At 28.1% G+C, this 18,048-nt stretch overlaps 2 protein-coding genes across 4 annotated transcripts in view; one reads left to right on the top strand and one right to left on the bottom strand.

The window, feature by feature from the left end:
* Positions 1-3,594, bottom strand: part of LOC145838867 (calcium-activated chloride channel regulator 1-like) — a 23,185-nt gene extending 19,591 nt beyond the window's left edge. The window contains exons 1-2 of the mRNA XM_082946488.1: positions 3,579-3,594; positions 2,527-2,755 (exon numbers count right to left, since the gene is read on the bottom strand). Coding sequence (XP_082802614.1) covers positions 2,527-2,755; positions 3,579-3,594 — 245 coding nt within the window. The remainder of the gene's footprint in view (positions 1-2,526; positions 2,756-3,578) is intronic.
* Positions 1,041-18,048, top strand: LOC145837728 (uncharacterized). 3 transcript variants are annotated; one of them, XM_082945156.1, is made up of 21 exons: positions 1,041-1,061; positions 5,504-5,585; positions 6,422-6,502; positions 6,914-6,931; positions 7,791-7,939; positions 8,468-8,573; positions 8,795-8,926; positions 9,390-9,416; positions 10,219-10,313; positions 10,527-10,595; positions 10,683-10,740; positions 10,895-11,003; positions 11,401-11,549; positions 11,814-11,948; positions 12,299-12,406; positions 12,708-12,833; positions 13,121-13,276; positions 15,062-15,166; positions 15,702-15,782; positions 15,955-16,005; positions 16,777-18,048. In XM_082945156.1, the coding sequence occupies exons 2-20, from the start codon at positions 5,543-5,545 to the stop codon at positions 15,999-16,001; spliced, it is 1,794 nt and encodes a 597-aa protein (XP_082801282.1). In that variant the 5' UTR covers positions 1,041-1,061; positions 5,504-5,542; the 3' UTR covers positions 16,002-16,005; positions 16,777-18,048. The 3 variants fall into 3 exon arrangements, with proteins under 3 accessions (XP_082801282.1, XP_082801283.1, XP_082801284.1); XM_082945157.1 differs by lacking the exon at positions 6,914-6,931; XM_082945158.1 differs by lacking the exon at positions 9,390-9,416.

The following is an 18,048-nucleotide window of genomic DNA, read 5'->3' as shown; positions in this document are numbered from 1 at the left end:
ATAGTTCTTACACATCAACGTTGTGCAAATCTGCTCATTAGTTTTCTTAAATAAAGTTAAATTGTTTTATATCATACTATGTTTGTATTAAACTTTAGCTAAAGATCTAATTTAATAAAAAAACCTTTGTACTTCCTTGAAAACTATAAGCTAGCAGTATTGTTTATTAATTATAAAAACATAAGCACTACCTTTATGAACTTAGTCATATAGTACCAGCTAATTGTTGAAATAATTATTACAGCCGTTATTAAAAGCTTTCTTTTCTATAAAGGTTTTCATTATAAAGAATTGTTTTGTATGTAATTAAAAACAAAATTATACAATAAGGTTTTTGTAATATTTACTGAAATTATTTTTATTTATTAAATAATTGACTTTATTTTTGAAAATTTTTTAATCTACTTACAAAGTTTTATCAGCAGTAAACAAATCCAAAAACCGTTTAAAGTAAAAGTCGATATAATATCTTAGCATTTAATATTCTTTAGTGTTGCTTTACAGTTTTAGAAAATAATATGTGACATTTTAAAAATTGAAAGTTTACCTTGTATTACTACACAAAGCATGAAATTATGAATTTACATATGATATTTCAAAAAAAAACTAATTTTTATATGAAAATTAATTCTTAAAATATCATTTGCAAAATATCAAACACTTTGTAAAATGCCAATTGTCTACTGCACTGCAAAGCAAATAGCACATGTCGAGTTTGTTAAAACACCTAGAACACAAAAGCAGAGTAAGCATGTTCTTGTTGTTGTTTACTTAAAAGTGTAAACAGCCTCAACTGTTTTTCTTCTTTAAAAATGAATAAAAATCAAATTAAGGCTGTCATATACCGCAGCTAATGCGTTATCTCGAGATAAAACCAAAATGCATCACAAGATTACTCTCACACAAAGAAGCACAAGTTAACTTTATAAACTTGCTAGTTGACGTTGAAAAGTAGGAGGAAGTGCATCAAATATTCATCGGTAGCAGCGAAAACAACTCGGCAACCTTGAGAGTAAATTGTGTTGAATTTTGCTGAATTTAATGCAATTTTGATCTTAAGGGTTAGTACAATGGTTTAATGAAGTTATTTTTGTGTTGTGTTGAGAGCAATTTATGATCTTAGTTGTTGCATAAAGTTATTTTTTAACTTATTGTTGTTAGATAGAAATTTTGTTGATAAACAGTTAAAATTACATTTGTTCAGTGTTTTATTATATTAAATAAGTTTTATTATTAGAAACACTCGTAGATAAGGTCTTTTAAAAATTTTCTTTTTTAATTTATACTTGTGCAATTAGTTTTTATTTTCTAAGTGAAGAAAGTAAAATAGAAACTTATTATTTATTAACACAACATGAATGTTTTAGACTATTTTGATCAGAACTTTTTTAGCTCTAAGGTGATACTTTTTTCTTCTTTAAATTAAAACACAAGTGTAACAAATCAAAGATCTTTATTTTTTTCTTAAAGATGCTGTAGTTAATCAATATTTGTACTTGTCGATAAACGATGTTAAACTTATTAAAAAAAAACTATTAAACGAATATGTTTGCTATCAAAAATTTTATAAAAACTCTGTTTGTAAAATATTCTAACCAACTAATGTACGTACCTTTTTCTAAAAGATTTTACTTTAGCTTTCTTAGTTATATACAACTATTGTATATTTCTTATATCTGTACAAATGTAAAACTAATGTTGATTATTTCTTTTAAATAAGATTTTTGTACCATTTAATTTTTTTAAAATCTTATTATTACTAGGATTTGTACAAAAATTAAAAAATTAGCTTTAGTCTTTTGTTTTTCCTAGCTAAAGTTATACAATTTATTAAAAAAATGGTTGTATGTTTGTTTTTTGTTAACTAAGCGATTGTAAAAGTTTAAAACTTGCCGTTAAGCTTAATTATTAATAATACTATTTTCTTGAAACTATCTGCTGGCATATATTTTGAAAACAATAGTTAGCACATGGATAAATTATACGGTTATTATCCTGTAAACAACCGGTGTCATAGCAACCACGTATCAATGCCTGGAGCAATTGGAATCGCTCATCTGTAACGGGACTGCTTTCCGTCACAGGCTTCGCCTTCATTTGAATTTTGGCGGAGTCAATGCATTGTTGAGTTAGAATGTTTTTTTTCTTCCATTTATGATCGAAAGTAATATGATCAAACCTTTATGTTAACTTGAGCTTGTCTCACGGCATGCATAAGCCCAGGCTTAGGCTCTGTACACTTTCGCCGATGTTTTCTTTGATAATTTATGTTTTATAAATATTTTTGAATGTGTATTAGTTTCCGAAAGCTAAATCAGTTTTAAGGAGCGAGTTTAAATTATTTAAAATGTTAAAACTAATTTTGTCCTGGTAAAAAAGAGTTATTTTATGTGTGAAAGCAACTTTAGTTAAAGTTTTAACGCTATTCGTGCCAATCTTTATATACCAACTTCTTCCAAAAATACTTTTAAAAATTTCATGCAGGCAAATACAAGTTCAATAAGATTATTTTAAATCATAACATACATCATCGCTTCTGCTAAGTCGATACAGGCGAGGTATCGTCGGCACTTTTTGCCATTTATCGTAATCAAGTCACACCGACACAAACGAGCTGCTTTGAAAAAGGAGAGAAAAATAGAAAAAAGCGACGGGCGCATCTTTGCATTTTTTCCACGTTTAACGTTCCTCGCCGAAACGGCCTCACCCAATTCACCGTCATTCGCCGCTGAGCAGTCCGAGCCGCTTTTGCGAGCTTCATTGAGATGAATTGTTTAGGCTGAGTCAGTTTAAATCTCAATGTAAAGCCTGTGATGTAGCGCGAGTGAAGCACTTTAAGTGCTTGTGTGAGCTCAGACTTTGTGTTTAATGTTGTGAATATTTCAGTTATTACTAAAGCAGTGAGTATTGTCTTGCTTGTTAGAGAGTTTTGAAGTGCTTTTTATTGGAGTAGTTTTTGTAAACAGAGGTGACACAAAAATAATTTTACTTTTTATTTTCAGTGGTTAATTTTCAATTGCTTAAAAATGTTTCGCTCATTTACAAAAAAAAGTGTGGGCTTTATGGATTAAGTACTTTATTACTAATATGCGAATAAAACATAAAACTAAGTACTTGTTTTTTATTTAACTTTGTATGAACAATATATAAAACTTCAGTTATAATAATGTTTTGAGAACAGCACAGTTAAACTTTAAAACGCATAACAAGATAAACTATCAAAAACAACTACGGCTGTTTTAAGCGTCACTACATGTAGAGTTGGCCTCTGCGCTGATAACTGCTCTCTAATGCAGAAAGCTTCTTTACGGCGTTGGCCATAAATTATTTAACTATTCTCAGTCGTTTGCTCGTCTGCCAGCAGCACTGGTAGTAGCAGAGCGGCTCATTCATGAGAAAAAGACCAGTTGTTTTACTTTTACAATTATGTAGGGTGACAGATTACCCGCCGTTTTCGTTTTGAAGTTAAGTGGCTTCGATTACTGCAAAGCGGGAACTTTAAAGCGGTTTTTAACAAGCAAGACTGTCATAACTGTTTAATCACTAGCTAGATCGTTTGATGTGTTCCAGATACTTACACTCGCACACATACATTCGTTTCTGCAGAGGTTTATTTCAAAAAGAACAAAAGCAACGGATTTCGTGTAAGATAAACTTCAGCACTGATACGCTCGTAGTTGTGTTAAAAAAGTAGACTTTAGCCCGTCTAGTGTAGCGCGCAAAGTAGATTGTTATTTCAACAGCACTTGTCTCATCGTACGCTAAAATCACAACTGCCAAAAGTAAAAGCCCCAAGCTTATTTGCATTCAAATGTTTTCGTTTTTTTTTTTTTTGATTCAAATCGTTCTTACCGTACTTTTTAGCTTTTGTTGGAGAGCATGTTGTGAATGAAAGCTGATACTTTTTGTTTGAAAAACTGTTTATCAAACAAAATACTTCTAAAATTATTAGTTGGCCAAAATTATCTTTTGATGAGCATAAAAAATGACGATTTTTATCAGACATTAGTTTAATTTTACGGTAATCATGTAAGTTGATTTATTTTTGTTATGAACTCAAACATAACCGAATATTTCAAAGGAGTGTTGTGTTTAAAACGCAAAGTTAAAGCCATCTACGTGTAAGCGGCTAACAGAAGACACTTTGTGAGCGTGCACGAAAGGGCTCGGGATTATAGTAATTAACTAAGCGTAAACATTATAAACATGCTAGCAACCATGCATCTAGCTTATGTCGGGATGTTGACGGTTGCAAAGGTTACCGAGCCTGCAGCCGACCTGCTGTGATAACATTCCATTCGCTTGTCACTTGTATTTATAGTAGCTCGTCAGCGTGCTGATTTATTGTTTAATTAGCTGTTCCCTGCCGGTATGCGTGTAATTATATTAAAACTTTAGCATAGTAACAATTTACTTTTAAAATAGAGAATTTTAACACTGTTTTCTTTATTAATTGGTCATTTGATTTTAGATATGTTAAAATTTTATATAAAATATAAATAAGTGTAGTTAGCTTAAAAAGTTTAGATAATAAAACTATTAGTTATACAGAGTAGATTATATGCACTAAAAAATATTATTTTTATATTTACAGCTTAACGTTTTATAAAGCTAGACAAAACTTAAAGCCAAAATGTTTTACAAAAAGATAAAGACTTTTGACTAGTTTATTTACAAATACTTTACAACTTTAAATTTTATATACTACATATTAAAAAATTAACTAGTAAGTATTAAATAAAAGATATATTCTATTTGAATGAACATTTGTAAAAATTTTTTTTAAGAGTATGATTTACTTCTGTATTATCACAAGCCATAAAATAAAGCTTTATACTTCTAGGAAGCGGCTGTATATCAAGTTAACATTGATGCTAACACAGCCTTTTGCTTGCACAACTTCGCAAATATATATTTTGTTTACCAAGTTCAAGTCGTTTCCTTTTTAGTGTGTACACTTTAATTTTGTTTGTTCACTGTCTTTTATAACCAAACCCCAAATTTTATTTTTTGCCTTTCTCTCGGTTTATATGCGTGTATCATAGCTGAATTCTTGGCTTCCACAAAACTTTGAGGAATTCAAGGTAATGACGTATCAAGTAGGCAGGTACTATTTTCTCAAAGATTTTATGACATATATGCTAACTATTTAGGTTTGTGTTTCTCCTTGAATTTACCTTAAATATAAGAAGTTTTGGTTCTATTTATTTAGTGTTCGACGAGTTTATGTGAAGTGTATGTAGATAGTTTTAAGACTACTTATTATTACTAATTCTTTGAGTACTCAGCATTTCTTTTAAACGTAAGGTCAAGGGTTTTTTTTATTGTGAAAAGATAATAAAAATGTTTTGTTAAAGATTTCTAACACTAAGATAATAACTATTTGTGAAAAATAAATTTTTGTCTAGAATCAAAATAAAGATTTTAAACAAAAAAAAGAGAAAGTATATATAATTAAGTTGTGTATATATAGCATCTTGCTTAACTATGAAATTTTTTACAGAGCATTTGAAAAATAAAAGTATAAAGTACCCACTTGAAGATGAACAGAATTTTCCTCCTTTTGAGTACTATCTTATGCACAGGTAAGCAAGCATACAAAGTATGAACAAAAAGCTTATCAACCATATCGTGTAGCGTGCCGACGTAAAAACACGAAAATTTCGATCAAAAACTCGGTGCTGTACCAACTGGCTTTTGATTTATTGATTTTAAAACTCTCGCACAATGAAGCTGCAATGTAGTTTTTACATGACGTTCGCGAATAAAGCAACCGATTTTTTCCGCCTGTTTTCTTGTTTGTATTGTCAGCCGAAAGTGAATGTAGACACGACAATAAGCAAATAAACGTCTCAACTTACCTGGCTCGTTAATTCAAGTTTTTTCTCATTTAAACAGTCGGAATAAAAAACATGATATTGAAATATTGTGTGTTTTATATTTTGCTATAAATCAAGTATCGTATTTTTGTTTAAATTCTGAAACTAATGTTTATCATTGACAAATTTTACTAAGTGTATAGAATACTGAATCTGTTTTATAATAGTACATACAATAACATTTAGCTACAACTTACAAATACGTGAGTTAAATTTAAAACAATCGAAAGTATTTTTTATTGATTTTTCAGTTATTAGATTAAGTTAGATTTTTACTTCTTTATGAGATTAATTAAACTTTGTATGCTTACATTTAACCTTAATTATAATAATTAATAGTACTGATATAGTATGATTAATAGTACCTTAATAATTTAAAAGAACTGAAAAATACAAAGTATTTTTTAAAGATTTATCTAAAGTTTTACCTACACTCAAACAACTTTTGATCTTAAAATACCAAGGAAAATAATCTTTTTGAAAATTCTTTTTATTTACTTATTTATTAGAAATTAATAAAAAACAATTATGTAATGTTACAGTTTATTGTGCGAACTCGGTGGCAGATGTCCAGGTAAAACTAGGAGAGGATGCCGTATTCACCTGCGACTTTGATCAAACTGGTAAGAACATTGTTTTTAAATCTAACTAAACTCTTTGTTTGCCTGGTAAAGTAAACATTTACAAAAAATATATAATATAACTTGTTTGACTTAAAAAAAAAGATTATCATCTAGAAGGTTACTGAGTAAAAAAATTTTAAAGCTGTATTTATTTAATGTGGTATTTAAATGTAAAGTTCAATAAAAACAAGGTATAAATTAACAAACTTAAAAGTTTTTTTTTTAATTTCTACTAGATCTAAAGTTAAAATGATAAACTTACAAAAAGTAAAATTAAAATTTATTTACGTATTTATGTATTCAAAGTTAAGAGTAGTTAAACTTCATAAGGTTTTGTGCTAACTAATAAGCATTAGTAGCTTTGTTATTTTTATAATGCTAAACGCTAACAACACTAAACTTTATAAAAAGCTGGAAATAACTCTACTGGTGAGTAATGCTTTTGCTTTAAAGTTGTTGCTCTGATATATCTCAGCTAGCTTGATTTAGCTTGGTGTAATGTATATGTTTTTGTGTTTTTTATCTGTTTAAGTTAAATTATCATTTATACCTTGAGTTAAATAGGTTTTAATTAATTTATTTTTTTATAGTTTAATATTTTTACAGTAAGCTGTTTTAGTTTACTTTTAGATTTTTGAAACAAAAGTAAAAAACTAAAAAAAAACTTTTTTTTTGATAAAAGACCTGAACAAAATAAGCGTTTTTAGTTTTAATAGTTTACTTTAAATTTTTTATTTGATCTTTTTTAGACTTATTAAATACGATTGACTTTTATTATTGATTGCACAGTACACATGCACATAACCAAATATCAATGTTTAAAATGCACAAAGTTTGATATCTAAAATAAACTATAACTTCTTAATTTATTCAACTGTAACTTAGTGCAACTCTTTTCTTATAACAAAAGTTAAATAGCTTTAAATATGTTTGTGTTTTTTTTTCTTCTGTAATAAATCAAAACCACCAGGTATTTTAAAGTTGTATGTTAGGAGCAAGTATGCTTACTAAATAAAATTTTTCAAACACATTTATACTTTGAATTAATTGTTTTAGATTTTTATTTATAGCTATTGTTTGAAAATAAAGTCTTAGTATGTTTTTTTGTCGTGAGTAAATATTTATAAGATTAAGTTAGAATAAAAATGTTTAATTTATCTCAAGTTTTTAACTATTTAATAAGATGGAGAATATATAAAACACTTATAAAAGTAATATTAGTTATTATTTTTATTATTATAAAGAGTAGTATTTGTTTTGATTTAAACTAAAGAACATTTTATAATAGATTCCTACGTAATTTCTTGGTTTGTGATAAATCGAGATAATAAACAAACAAAACTGCTAAAGTATACGAGTGATACCGATGAAGCAAAAGAAATAAATAAAGACGTTCATGACAAAAGGGAATTCGTGGCTAGTGGTAACACTTTTACCGTGCGTTTTAGTATGAATTTGTCTTTATTTATACTCGCTTAAAATAAGAGTAGAAAAAGTAATATCGGCGCGGGCAGATACAGTTCGCAAAGAAAAGTATCTTGACTGCGACACACTATTAGCTTTAACAAAATATGTGCATAACAAGCAAACATACACATTTTTGTACTAAATATTTACAGATGTACTTTTAATTAGACTGAAGTAAGCAGTAACGGTTTTTTAATGCTCATTAATTAGAACTTGGTTGTAAAAATTACTTTAAAACAATTTTTCTAAGTCACGGTCGCCGATGAAAGACATTTTTAGTAAATCTGGATCGTTACGTATAAAATGTTGTCGACTCCAGGCTTAGTATTATATTTTTAAACAAGTTTGTATTTTATAGTGAGATTACTTAATTAACTTTGCTCAAACGCAAATAAAAAACCTTGTCATTAAAAATCTGTTTTATATTTATAATTATAATCCCGGTTTAATTAGTAAAAATAACATCAAAATATGTTTGACACAAAACATTTCATGCAGATTAAAGCAACTCAAAAGGAAGACAACATAAACTTCGCAAAAGTACAATGTGAGGTTGAATCAGGAACAAACTCTGACATTGATGCTGGGTCGTTGACAGTAGTGTGTAAGTATTTGTACTACAATATATGAATATCATACAAAAATTTATAAAAACTAGTCATTCGTTACAAGGAAAATTTGATATTAATGTAGACTTAAAATAAAGCTTCTGGTAGTTTCCAAAGTAAGTTAAACGCTAAGCTTTACAAAAAAAAAGAATGATACTAAATGATAGAAAATTTTCAACTCTCTTTGCTAAGTAAAAAATAATGATACATTTTACAGATGAGGGAGATGTTTCAGGAACTATGGAGAAAGATGGAATATTTGACGTCTCGTCTGAGAACGAGAAACTTATAGTTGCTTCTTGTTCAGCTGCAAATTTTTATCCTAAACCTGTAATCAAATTTCTCATTAGTAAGTTTAAATGTTATAAGATGTTAGTTATGCATACACTAACAGTTTATAAATGTGTTATCCTTCTCCTCAATTGCTTTAATTTTTTTTTTGTAAAAAGCTGAACTCTTTTGAAGTTATTCAAAATGAGGTGTACGAAATCGATTAAATAACTGCATTTATAAAAGTTCCCATTTGTGCTATCATACTAACTTATTCTTTATCATATAGTTTATAATTGAGTAAAGTTGTAAATATGATTATTTTGAAGTTTTAAAGTAATAAAAGTTTATATGTTGTTGCAGGTGTTATGTTAAGATTATAAAAAGCTGATTAGTTTCTGCGTTGTAAACCTGTAGCAAGCTTAATTATGTATTAGTACATAGCAGTATAATGCTGTTATAAATGTTGCATTTTTTATATTAAGCTTAAACTTATCTTATTTTTCTATCCGTATACAAACCTTTAATGAATGGTTATTTAGATGGCACTCTAGATTACGAAAAAGAAGGTAAGAATTATCACCAACAGTATAAAATGTGTTTATTCAATTGTAATGATTTGTTGTAAAAGAGTGTAAAGTGTTTTAGTCATCATTTTGTGCATGTTTATCATTTTTTTTTACCTTAAGTAGACCACAGTAATTTTAAAATAAAGATATCTACAAAAATATTTTATGATATGATATGATACAAAAATATAATCAGTGTTTAATACTTTGGATATTTTTTAAAATTAAACTTTTATTAATTTAATGAAAATTAATCAATTTAAGATCACTTCTTAAATTAACTTATTTCTACTTTATAGTAATAAAAAACACTCCACTAGCTAAAGTTTCACGACAAAAAACAAGACATAAAAACAACGCATGTTAAAAAACCACGGCTTATTTTAAATTTTGAAAATTCATCCACTTATTAAAATGATTACAATATTTTTCTACTTTGTTATTTGTTATTGTTGTAAAATTGTAAAGTAAATGTGAGTTTCTAAAATTTTCAATCTACTTAATTAAAATTTTAAAACAAAAAAAAAGTTAAAAAGAAATTATCTTCGACATATACTTTTACAAACTGTTTTAGTTATTTAAATAACTAGGTTATTAACCAAAAAAGTTGTTTTCAAAGCAGCAAAGAATTCATAACAGAAAAACTCTAGTTATTTTTTTGTTACAAAGTTTGTTATGGTGTTTACTTTATGACAATTTTGTAAAACTAATATAAATTTATATTTTTTTAGAAAACTGATGCGCTGAGAAATGTAATTATTTAAACGATTTTTAATATTTTTAAACTAAAATCTAATATCAGATGGAAACGAACCTGTAAAAGAAAATAAAAGTCCTGATCTTTTTACTGGATTCCTGACGGATCTTTCAAATGAGTACGAGAATGCTGACGGATCAGTAAGTGTGATATAAGACCTCAAAGTTAAAAATGAAACTTTGTTTGATTGATATTTTTAAGCAACAATGTTTTAGGAAATTAGGTTTTCTTTGTGATTAGCAATAACTTTTTTTTTGATAACTTATATAATTTTTTTAATTCTTTTTGAAATTAAATTTAATACCTAAATCATATAATATATCTGCTTTTATATAAAACTTGATACAAAACAGTGGACGTTTAGCGATCAGTTTTCCATCGAAGTTAATGCAAGCTTAGACAACTCAAATATTTCTTGCCAAGTAAGCAGAATTCTTACAATTTTTTATAGCTGTCAGTTTTTTTGTTTTTTTTTTGCTTTTATTTAAAACTAAAACTTTGTTTAATAGGTTTCTGCTGACGGGTTGAAAACACAAGAGCTTCATCTCGGACTTATGAGAGTGAACCGTCAGTTTACATATTGAACTTTTTTTCTAATTGTGAATTAAAATTTACGTGCAAGTTTAAAATATTTTTATGAGATAGCAAACTGTTTAAGGTAATCTACTTTGATAAGATACTAAGTTACCTTGGTTTAAATAAGAACTTACACATATTTCAGATGAAGTTAGTCAGGTATTCATTGATGATGTTGAAGCAACTTATACTGAAGGTGATGTAGCCACTGTCAAATGTCGAAGCAATGGATATCCTAATGCTATGATAACCAAGTAATTTTTGTATATTTTTTTGTGTTTTTAATAAAATATTTTTTTTACTGTATAATTTTTTGTAGAAACCACACACTTATTTTGACAAAATAAGGTTTAAAAACTATTAGTTGTTTTGTTAAGCAACAAAAAAGAAAATAACAGCTTGATTATTTATATTTATAGTGGTTGCAATAATTAAAAAGTAATCAGTAGCACAAAGCTGGAATAATGTATTAATTATACCTTAAATTCATGCAAAATTATTTTCTTTTTCATAAATACACCAGCTTTGATTTCGCAAAAATTAAATGCAACAGCACTTAATATCAAAAGTCAGAATTCGAAACCTTCTTTGTTAACAAACACATAAACAATCTATTGAAGATTAATATCCAACAAAGTTTTGAAACGACAGCTTTGGAGTTGATGGAGCCGAGGGGGCGGATAGCGAATTGTCATTCACTGTCACTTCAGACATGAACGGAAAAACTTTGTCTTGCAGTGCCAAGCTTGCAGTTGGTCAAGAAACCCCTGTTTCAACAACGATGCCCCTCGTTGTCAACTGTGAGTATAGCTTTTGTTTATAAGCATGTGTTTCAACTACCATAAGGGTAAACTGCCGGAAAAAGTTTTTCTGTTATGCAGTTATTAAAATCAGTACCTGTTTATAAATAGTCAAACAGTAATAACATCCCACTATGTCAATGGTTTTTTAGCGACTTTGTTTCTTGATCTTGTTAAGTAGTCGAAGAAGTTTCACTGGTATTTCAAGACGTTTGAAAAAGTATCTATTGTGTAGAGTGTAATTTAACTTGAGTCGTAATGCAGACAACAAAGACGTGGTAGTGAGTGGAGCAGACGCAGTTGAGGTTCTCTCAGACGTCAACCTTAGTTGCACCAGTGCTGCCAACCCAGCAGCAACTTACTCATGGAAAAAAGGAGGTGCAGATGTCGGAGAAGGAGGTTGTTAAGATCAAACGTTTTTTTTTTAGGAGACACTTGAAATAAAATTAAAGCAATTAATTAGTCTAAGAGTATATGCTAACTTTCTAGTTTGTGTTTTTACAAACTAATATCAAAAATACGCTTTAACTTTTTTAAACAGTAAAAAATTATGTTTCGGCTATGTAAGTTATTTTTGTTATTTTATAACCGAATTTGTTTATAATAACATAAATTTCTGTAATTTTATAAGCAATGTATTAAACAGTTTTTATCTTTTGTTTTACCGATTAACTGTTACTTAAACTAAAAACTATTATAAATAACATTTCAATCGTTCTCAATGCCCGTAAAAAAACATATTTTTTTAGAAACTTTGACAATACCTGGAGCGAAATTTGAAGATGCAGGCGATTACGTTTGTGTCAGCAAAAGCTTGACTGAAGTTTCATCTGCTCCTGTATCAGTTTCTGTATCTGGTTTGTTGCACTAACTATAAAACTGTTTATTTATACCATAAAGAGTTTTAAAAAGACAATAAACTAGAAATAAAAATGTGTTACTTAACGCTGACTCAAACTGTTATAATAACTAAATTGTTAGGGTATTACAACACAAGTTATAGTAAAACTAATCGTTTTTAACAATTATGACTAATCTACATAGTTTTGTAGTCATAAAACTTGTAATATATATAGCATCAAAAACAATATAGCTTAAAAAGATTTTTTAACAATGATCCTGCTTAGAAAATGTACTTTTATATGATAACAAACACAGGAATGGTACTGGCATCAAAGAAACAGAACGTATCAACAGCAGATGTTGATGAAAAAGGTGTCACCATGGTCTGCTCAGCCCAGGCATCCGAGGCACCTACATTCGTGTGGACTCGCGGGGAAGAAGGTATCATTTAGTTTTTAAAATATATGAACACAACATCATTAGTTATAAAATAAACTGTTATTAAACTAAAAACACTCGAAATAACATGTTTAGTATTTTTTTAAACATCAATATTAAGATTCTATCAAAAATATTAACTGTTCACAACTATTTTTCTTGATAAAACAGCTTGATGCTTTTGTATTTTCTCTCAAATTTTAAGAATAAATGACAATCAGGCGGTATAGATAGGAGCACTTTTAAATTTAAATACTATAAAAGTTAGTAAATATTTCAACTTTCTGCAGTTCAGGACGGAGCCAAAGCTGCATCCGATGGACTCACTCACACCTCAACACTCACCCTTACACCCGATCAAGCCACTCCCGAGCTTTCACTGGCAGTGTTCACTTGCACCGCTACATTGGGAGCAAAATCACAAAGTGCCGATTTCACACTTGAAGGTAACTTTTCTATGTAGTTTCTAGAACGCCTTATAAAGTGTTGTTTATTCTTATTTTTGTTTGTTAAACTCAATCAAAACTATTAGAATACATACAAATAAATTAAAACTTTTTTAACTAAAGAAATCAAGGGACCTGAAACTGTAACAAAACTTGATCAAAATAAAGGTAAAATGTTGTAAAACAAACTTGTTTGTCGTATGTAATTTACGTTTTAAGCACATTCAAATTTTTTAATACTTCTATTATTCTTTTTTTCAACATAAGTTATTAAACTACTCACTTTATCAAAGTATCATTAGTTAATTTTCTGAAACTAAAATTATCTATTACGCATTATGGAGTGTTAAATATTTTCTTTTTTATTAGTAAAACTCAATCAAAGTTACTAAAATATATACAAATAAATTATACTATCTAACTAAAGAAATCAAGGGACCTGAAATTGTAACAAAACACGATCAAAATAAAGGTAAAATGTTGTAAAACAAAGTTGTATGTGGTATGTAATTTACGTTTTAAGCACATTCAAATTTTTTAATAAATCTATTATTCTTTTCTTTAAGTTAAGCGATTTAACTAAACTGATATATTTACTTTTATTAGGTATTATTAGTTAATTTTCTGAAACTAAAATTATTCCAGCATAAGTTTAAAATCTCACTGAACTTAAGTTATTATTATTATATTTTTTTAAATGATCCTAACCTTGTATAAACTAATTGAAACAACTTAGTAGTAGAAATATTGTGTAAGATGGTTTGTTACTAATTTATAGAGTTTTATTACAGTCTTTAAAAATATATCTTAATAAATGAAGTCTTTTATAGCTTAAAAAATCAATACCTGAAAATAAAAACTGTTATTAAACAAATTTCTTTGTCATATGTAATGTTTACGTTTTCATCACATGTAGTTGTTGTTATTAAATGCTTTATAAAACATAACAAAAGTTTAACTTAAGTTTTTTTACCTAACTGCATACTTATTTTAACTAAAAAGATGTTTTTCAATTTTTTGAAACTAGAAGAATTGTAATAAATACTTTAAACTTACTGACTTCGTTTTTTTTTAAGTATTCTACCTCTATATTTAATTCAAAGAAATGAGTACAATGAACAAGTCTATTACTGACACTACAACTGTTACTAATGAAATTAGAACTGTTACTTTCACCGATAAAAAAGAAACTATAAGTGTACTAAGTAACCAAACAACTTCTGGTAAAGAAACAAAGACTTCAATAAAATATATAGACTCAACTACTGACTCTAGTACAAATAATAAGAAAGTTAAAGGTTCAAACCAATACTTTTTCATTCACAACATCAATATATGATGTATTGATTGTTTCACTCTACACGTTTTTGTTTTCACTCACGTCGTAAATTTTAGCACAGATTTATTTTAATCGGTTATACCTTGTAAATGAATTGTGAGCACCTGTAATGTTTTTTTTTTATAAAATTAAAAAGTTAAGTGTTGTACAAATTTTCATTGTCAATAATATTAAAAAGAAATAAAATATTCATGATTACCTTAAAACTCGTTTTGTTGTTTAAACTGATGTGATAAATTAAAAGATAAACACTTTATTATTTTTAAAGCACAAAATTAATCAGCTTATCTACAATACATATTTTATCACTGTCATCTTTTTTCTACTTATGAGTTTTAAAACGGTTATATTATTTTCCAGATCAAAAAATAACATTTAAAAATACATTATGTGTTTGTTTAGTTCTTTTTTTAGTTGTAAAAACATTTTTTTTAATATTTAAACAGTCATCGAAGAAAAATCAAGTGCAGCAGGAGTAGTCATTGGAATTCTTGTTGTGATTTTACTTATTGCAGTCATAATCGGCTTCATGTACTACAAGGGAATGATCTGTTAGTTATTTATTGTTTTCTTTATTTTTTTTATAAACAAGCTACATTCTTTTTAATGAGTCGAATATTAACTAACTAATTTTTTGAATGTCAGTTAAAATTAAGAAAACTGTGTAATTGTTACAGAAATATAAAGCATTCATTTGAAATTATTATTGTTAAGATGTACTTTTTTGTTAAAAAAATTTAAATCTTTGTTATTCTTAAACATCAATTATAAAGTTAACTTTTAAAAATATAAATCTTAGCATACTTTGAGTGCTTAAAAACTACAAACTCAGTTAAACTTAGAATTTTTAATTTTCACGCCTGTTAAAAAAACACGTACTTATGAAGCAAGCGTATTTTTTACAAATATCGATCTTCATATTGCAATTTCGCGTTGGGTTTCCTGTCACTTTCTGCAAAACAATACCGCGGCACGAGATTTGCCTAGCAACGATTTTTTTACCGCAAAATCAACATCGTCGGCACGTGTCGGCTTGTTGGCATGAAAACCGTTGCTGGTGTTAACAAAAACAACAAACTGTTGCAGGCAAGTCCGAAGGCAAGGGAGGTGACGAAACTGCCGACGACATCAACGTGGAAATGAGAAACGACGCTGACGTAGAAGCTGGTGAGTATTGTGACGTCATGTAGTTTTTTTTTAAGAAGAGTCACTTTGACTCAAAGCTTATGGGAATTTTCCTTTGTTTTTTAGTATTAAAATAAGTCAAGCTTGAACTCCAGCTGTACCTTAAGCCCTACTTGTAAGCGTAAAAATTTTTAAATAACTAAAATTTTTGCAGGCGAGGCAGAAAAGGAAAAATTGGTGGAAGAGCCAGCAGCCGAATAAAAAGGTGAGTTTTGATAAACTATCTTTCTTTTTTTTTTGCTGAATTCACGCTGTTATTTCGTTTGTAATGACTGTTTATTTAAAATGTTTAAGTGGATGAGCCTATTGTTTGCTTTTAACTCCTCTTTTCGGATTATTTCCACTCTATTGCGGTTTTTTTGGCAAAGTTTGTACAATAAGTGTTTTTAGCTTTAAAAGCTACAACCATAAGTACATTTTTTTTACATTACTTTTATTATATTTCGGTTAAAGCTATAATGTATACAAATATGATAGAATATCTTTTAGTTAGTTTTTTTTTTCAATTAATTTTTTTAAAGAAATTAAAAACTATATGAAACTTACTTTTAAACTTAGCATAGTTTTTTAGTTTACTGAAATGTTAAACTATTTTTATTCCAAAAACTAATACACATCTTAAAAAAAAGCTCAAATAAGATAATACGGCTAACATTCGACAAATAGTCTAAAATATTTTATAAGACACAAGCGCCTTCTTAATTACAAATCAAGTTCAACAGCAGACTTTTGTGTTTTACGTAACCGTCGGCTAAGTTATTCCACACTTTGGAGCACTTTGTGCTCTCACTGCGACATTCCTAGAAGTTTTCGTTCGACTTTAGCGCAGCAGAGCGACCACGCCTTGCGAGATATCTACTAAAGCAAGTTCAGCTTTACTCTCGACTATAGCTTCGCAAACCTCTCATAGAAAATTACCGCTCGTGCTCAAATTTAGTTTTAGCCGATTTGAAAATAAAACTTTTTTTACGTGCAGACAAGAAGGATACAGCCTCGGTGTGGAAGAATTGAAGCTCTGTTTTTCTTTTTCCTTCACCAAAACACTTTCGTACACAATTTTTGATGAAAAATAACGAAACTCGACAGTTTAATCTTTTTATCTACGAAATGACGTGTGCAGTTACTGTTTTCTACTTTTACGATTTAAAGTTCTAAATTGATTAATACAAAATAAATGTAGATATGCGTATTGTTGTCAACGGGGATACTGCTTGTTTTTGGTTTATCATAGGTTAATTAGATGAGCCGACTGGAATAGGTCATTGAAACTTTTCTTCATAGCTCGTCACATATAGTTTTTTTTTGCCTTATTATTTAATTTTCTTTCCAACTACAAGCAGTAGAATCGCTGGCAACACTGCTTTTTGTAAATAAAATTCAACATTTTCGTTAATAATAGTTCTTTCCATCCTAAGGTTTCTGTTTTGAATCCGTTATTTTGAACCATTGAACTTTGTTTTTTAATCTGTAGCTCGCTCTTAATGTTAACTATTTTTTATTGTTAACTTGATACGCTAAAGATATAATTTTTTATTTATTTTACGGTTATAAAAAAATTTGAAAAGATATTGCAAATAATTCTACACGTTACAGTTTTCTTTTTATTTTTATTGTTTTATGGTGACTTTTTAACCAATCATTGTGCTGATATATCAGTGCAGTTACAATGTCATAAAGGTTGCTTTGATGTTAAAATAGCTGTTATTTTATTATTTAAAAATATGTTGCACTTTGCTTTGCATATAAATTAATTTAAAGGAGTTTTAAGCTAAACTTAATCAAATAAAATTTTCTTTGTTTAAATAAAAAACAGCAACACGAAGTGCTTGTTTAGTTGCTTTTTGTTAAGTTAGTCATAACTTAGATTTTAATATGCTCGTTTTTGTTTTAATTTTATTGTTATGGCCTATTTCAGTTAACACAACCCTTATTACAACTAGTCCTACACTGCTCTGATGCAAACGACCTCTTTTTGTGCATATTTTTCGCAAGGCTATCAAGAACAACTTCTTTTTAAATCAACAGATAAAGCTTAACTGTTGAATTGAAAGAACTTGATTTTGATCGCCTTGTTTTTTCAGCTCAGAGTGGAAAGCTATTAGTATTTATGACAATTTATTTTTTCAATTTTGATATTGATAAACTTGTTTAACTTATGACTCTTTTTTGAGCTACTAAAAAATTACATTTGGTTTGAATTTTGTTTTATTGCGATGTTTATAAACAAATAAATTTTAAACAAACTTCA

The sequence above is a fragment of the Thalia democratica genome, chromosome 6 (genome assembly GCF_965202585.1).
Source record: "Thalia democratica chromosome 6, ktThaDemo2.hap1.1, whole genome shotgun sequence".
NCBI lineage: Eukaryota > Metazoa > Chordata > Thaliacea > Salpida > Salpidae > Thalia > Thalia democratica.
This window is presented reverse-complemented; position numbering and strand designations above follow the sequence as displayed.

What these genes read in the sequence shown, in the direction of transcription:
- LOC145837728 (XM_082945156.1), top strand. Translation starts at nt 5,543, where the DNA reads ATGAACAGAATTTTCCTCCTTTTGAGTACTATCTTATGCACAG. An exon ending in CTAGTGGTAACACTTTTACC is followed by an intron (nt 7,940 to 8,467) that starts GTGCGTTTTAGT and finishes CATTTCATGCAG; the next exon opens with ATTAAAGCAACTCAAAAGGA. An exon ending in ACGAGAATGCTGACGGATCA is followed by an intron (nt 10,314 to 10,526) that starts GTAAGTGTGATA and finishes GATACAAAACAG; the next exon opens with TGGACGTTTAGCGATCAGTT.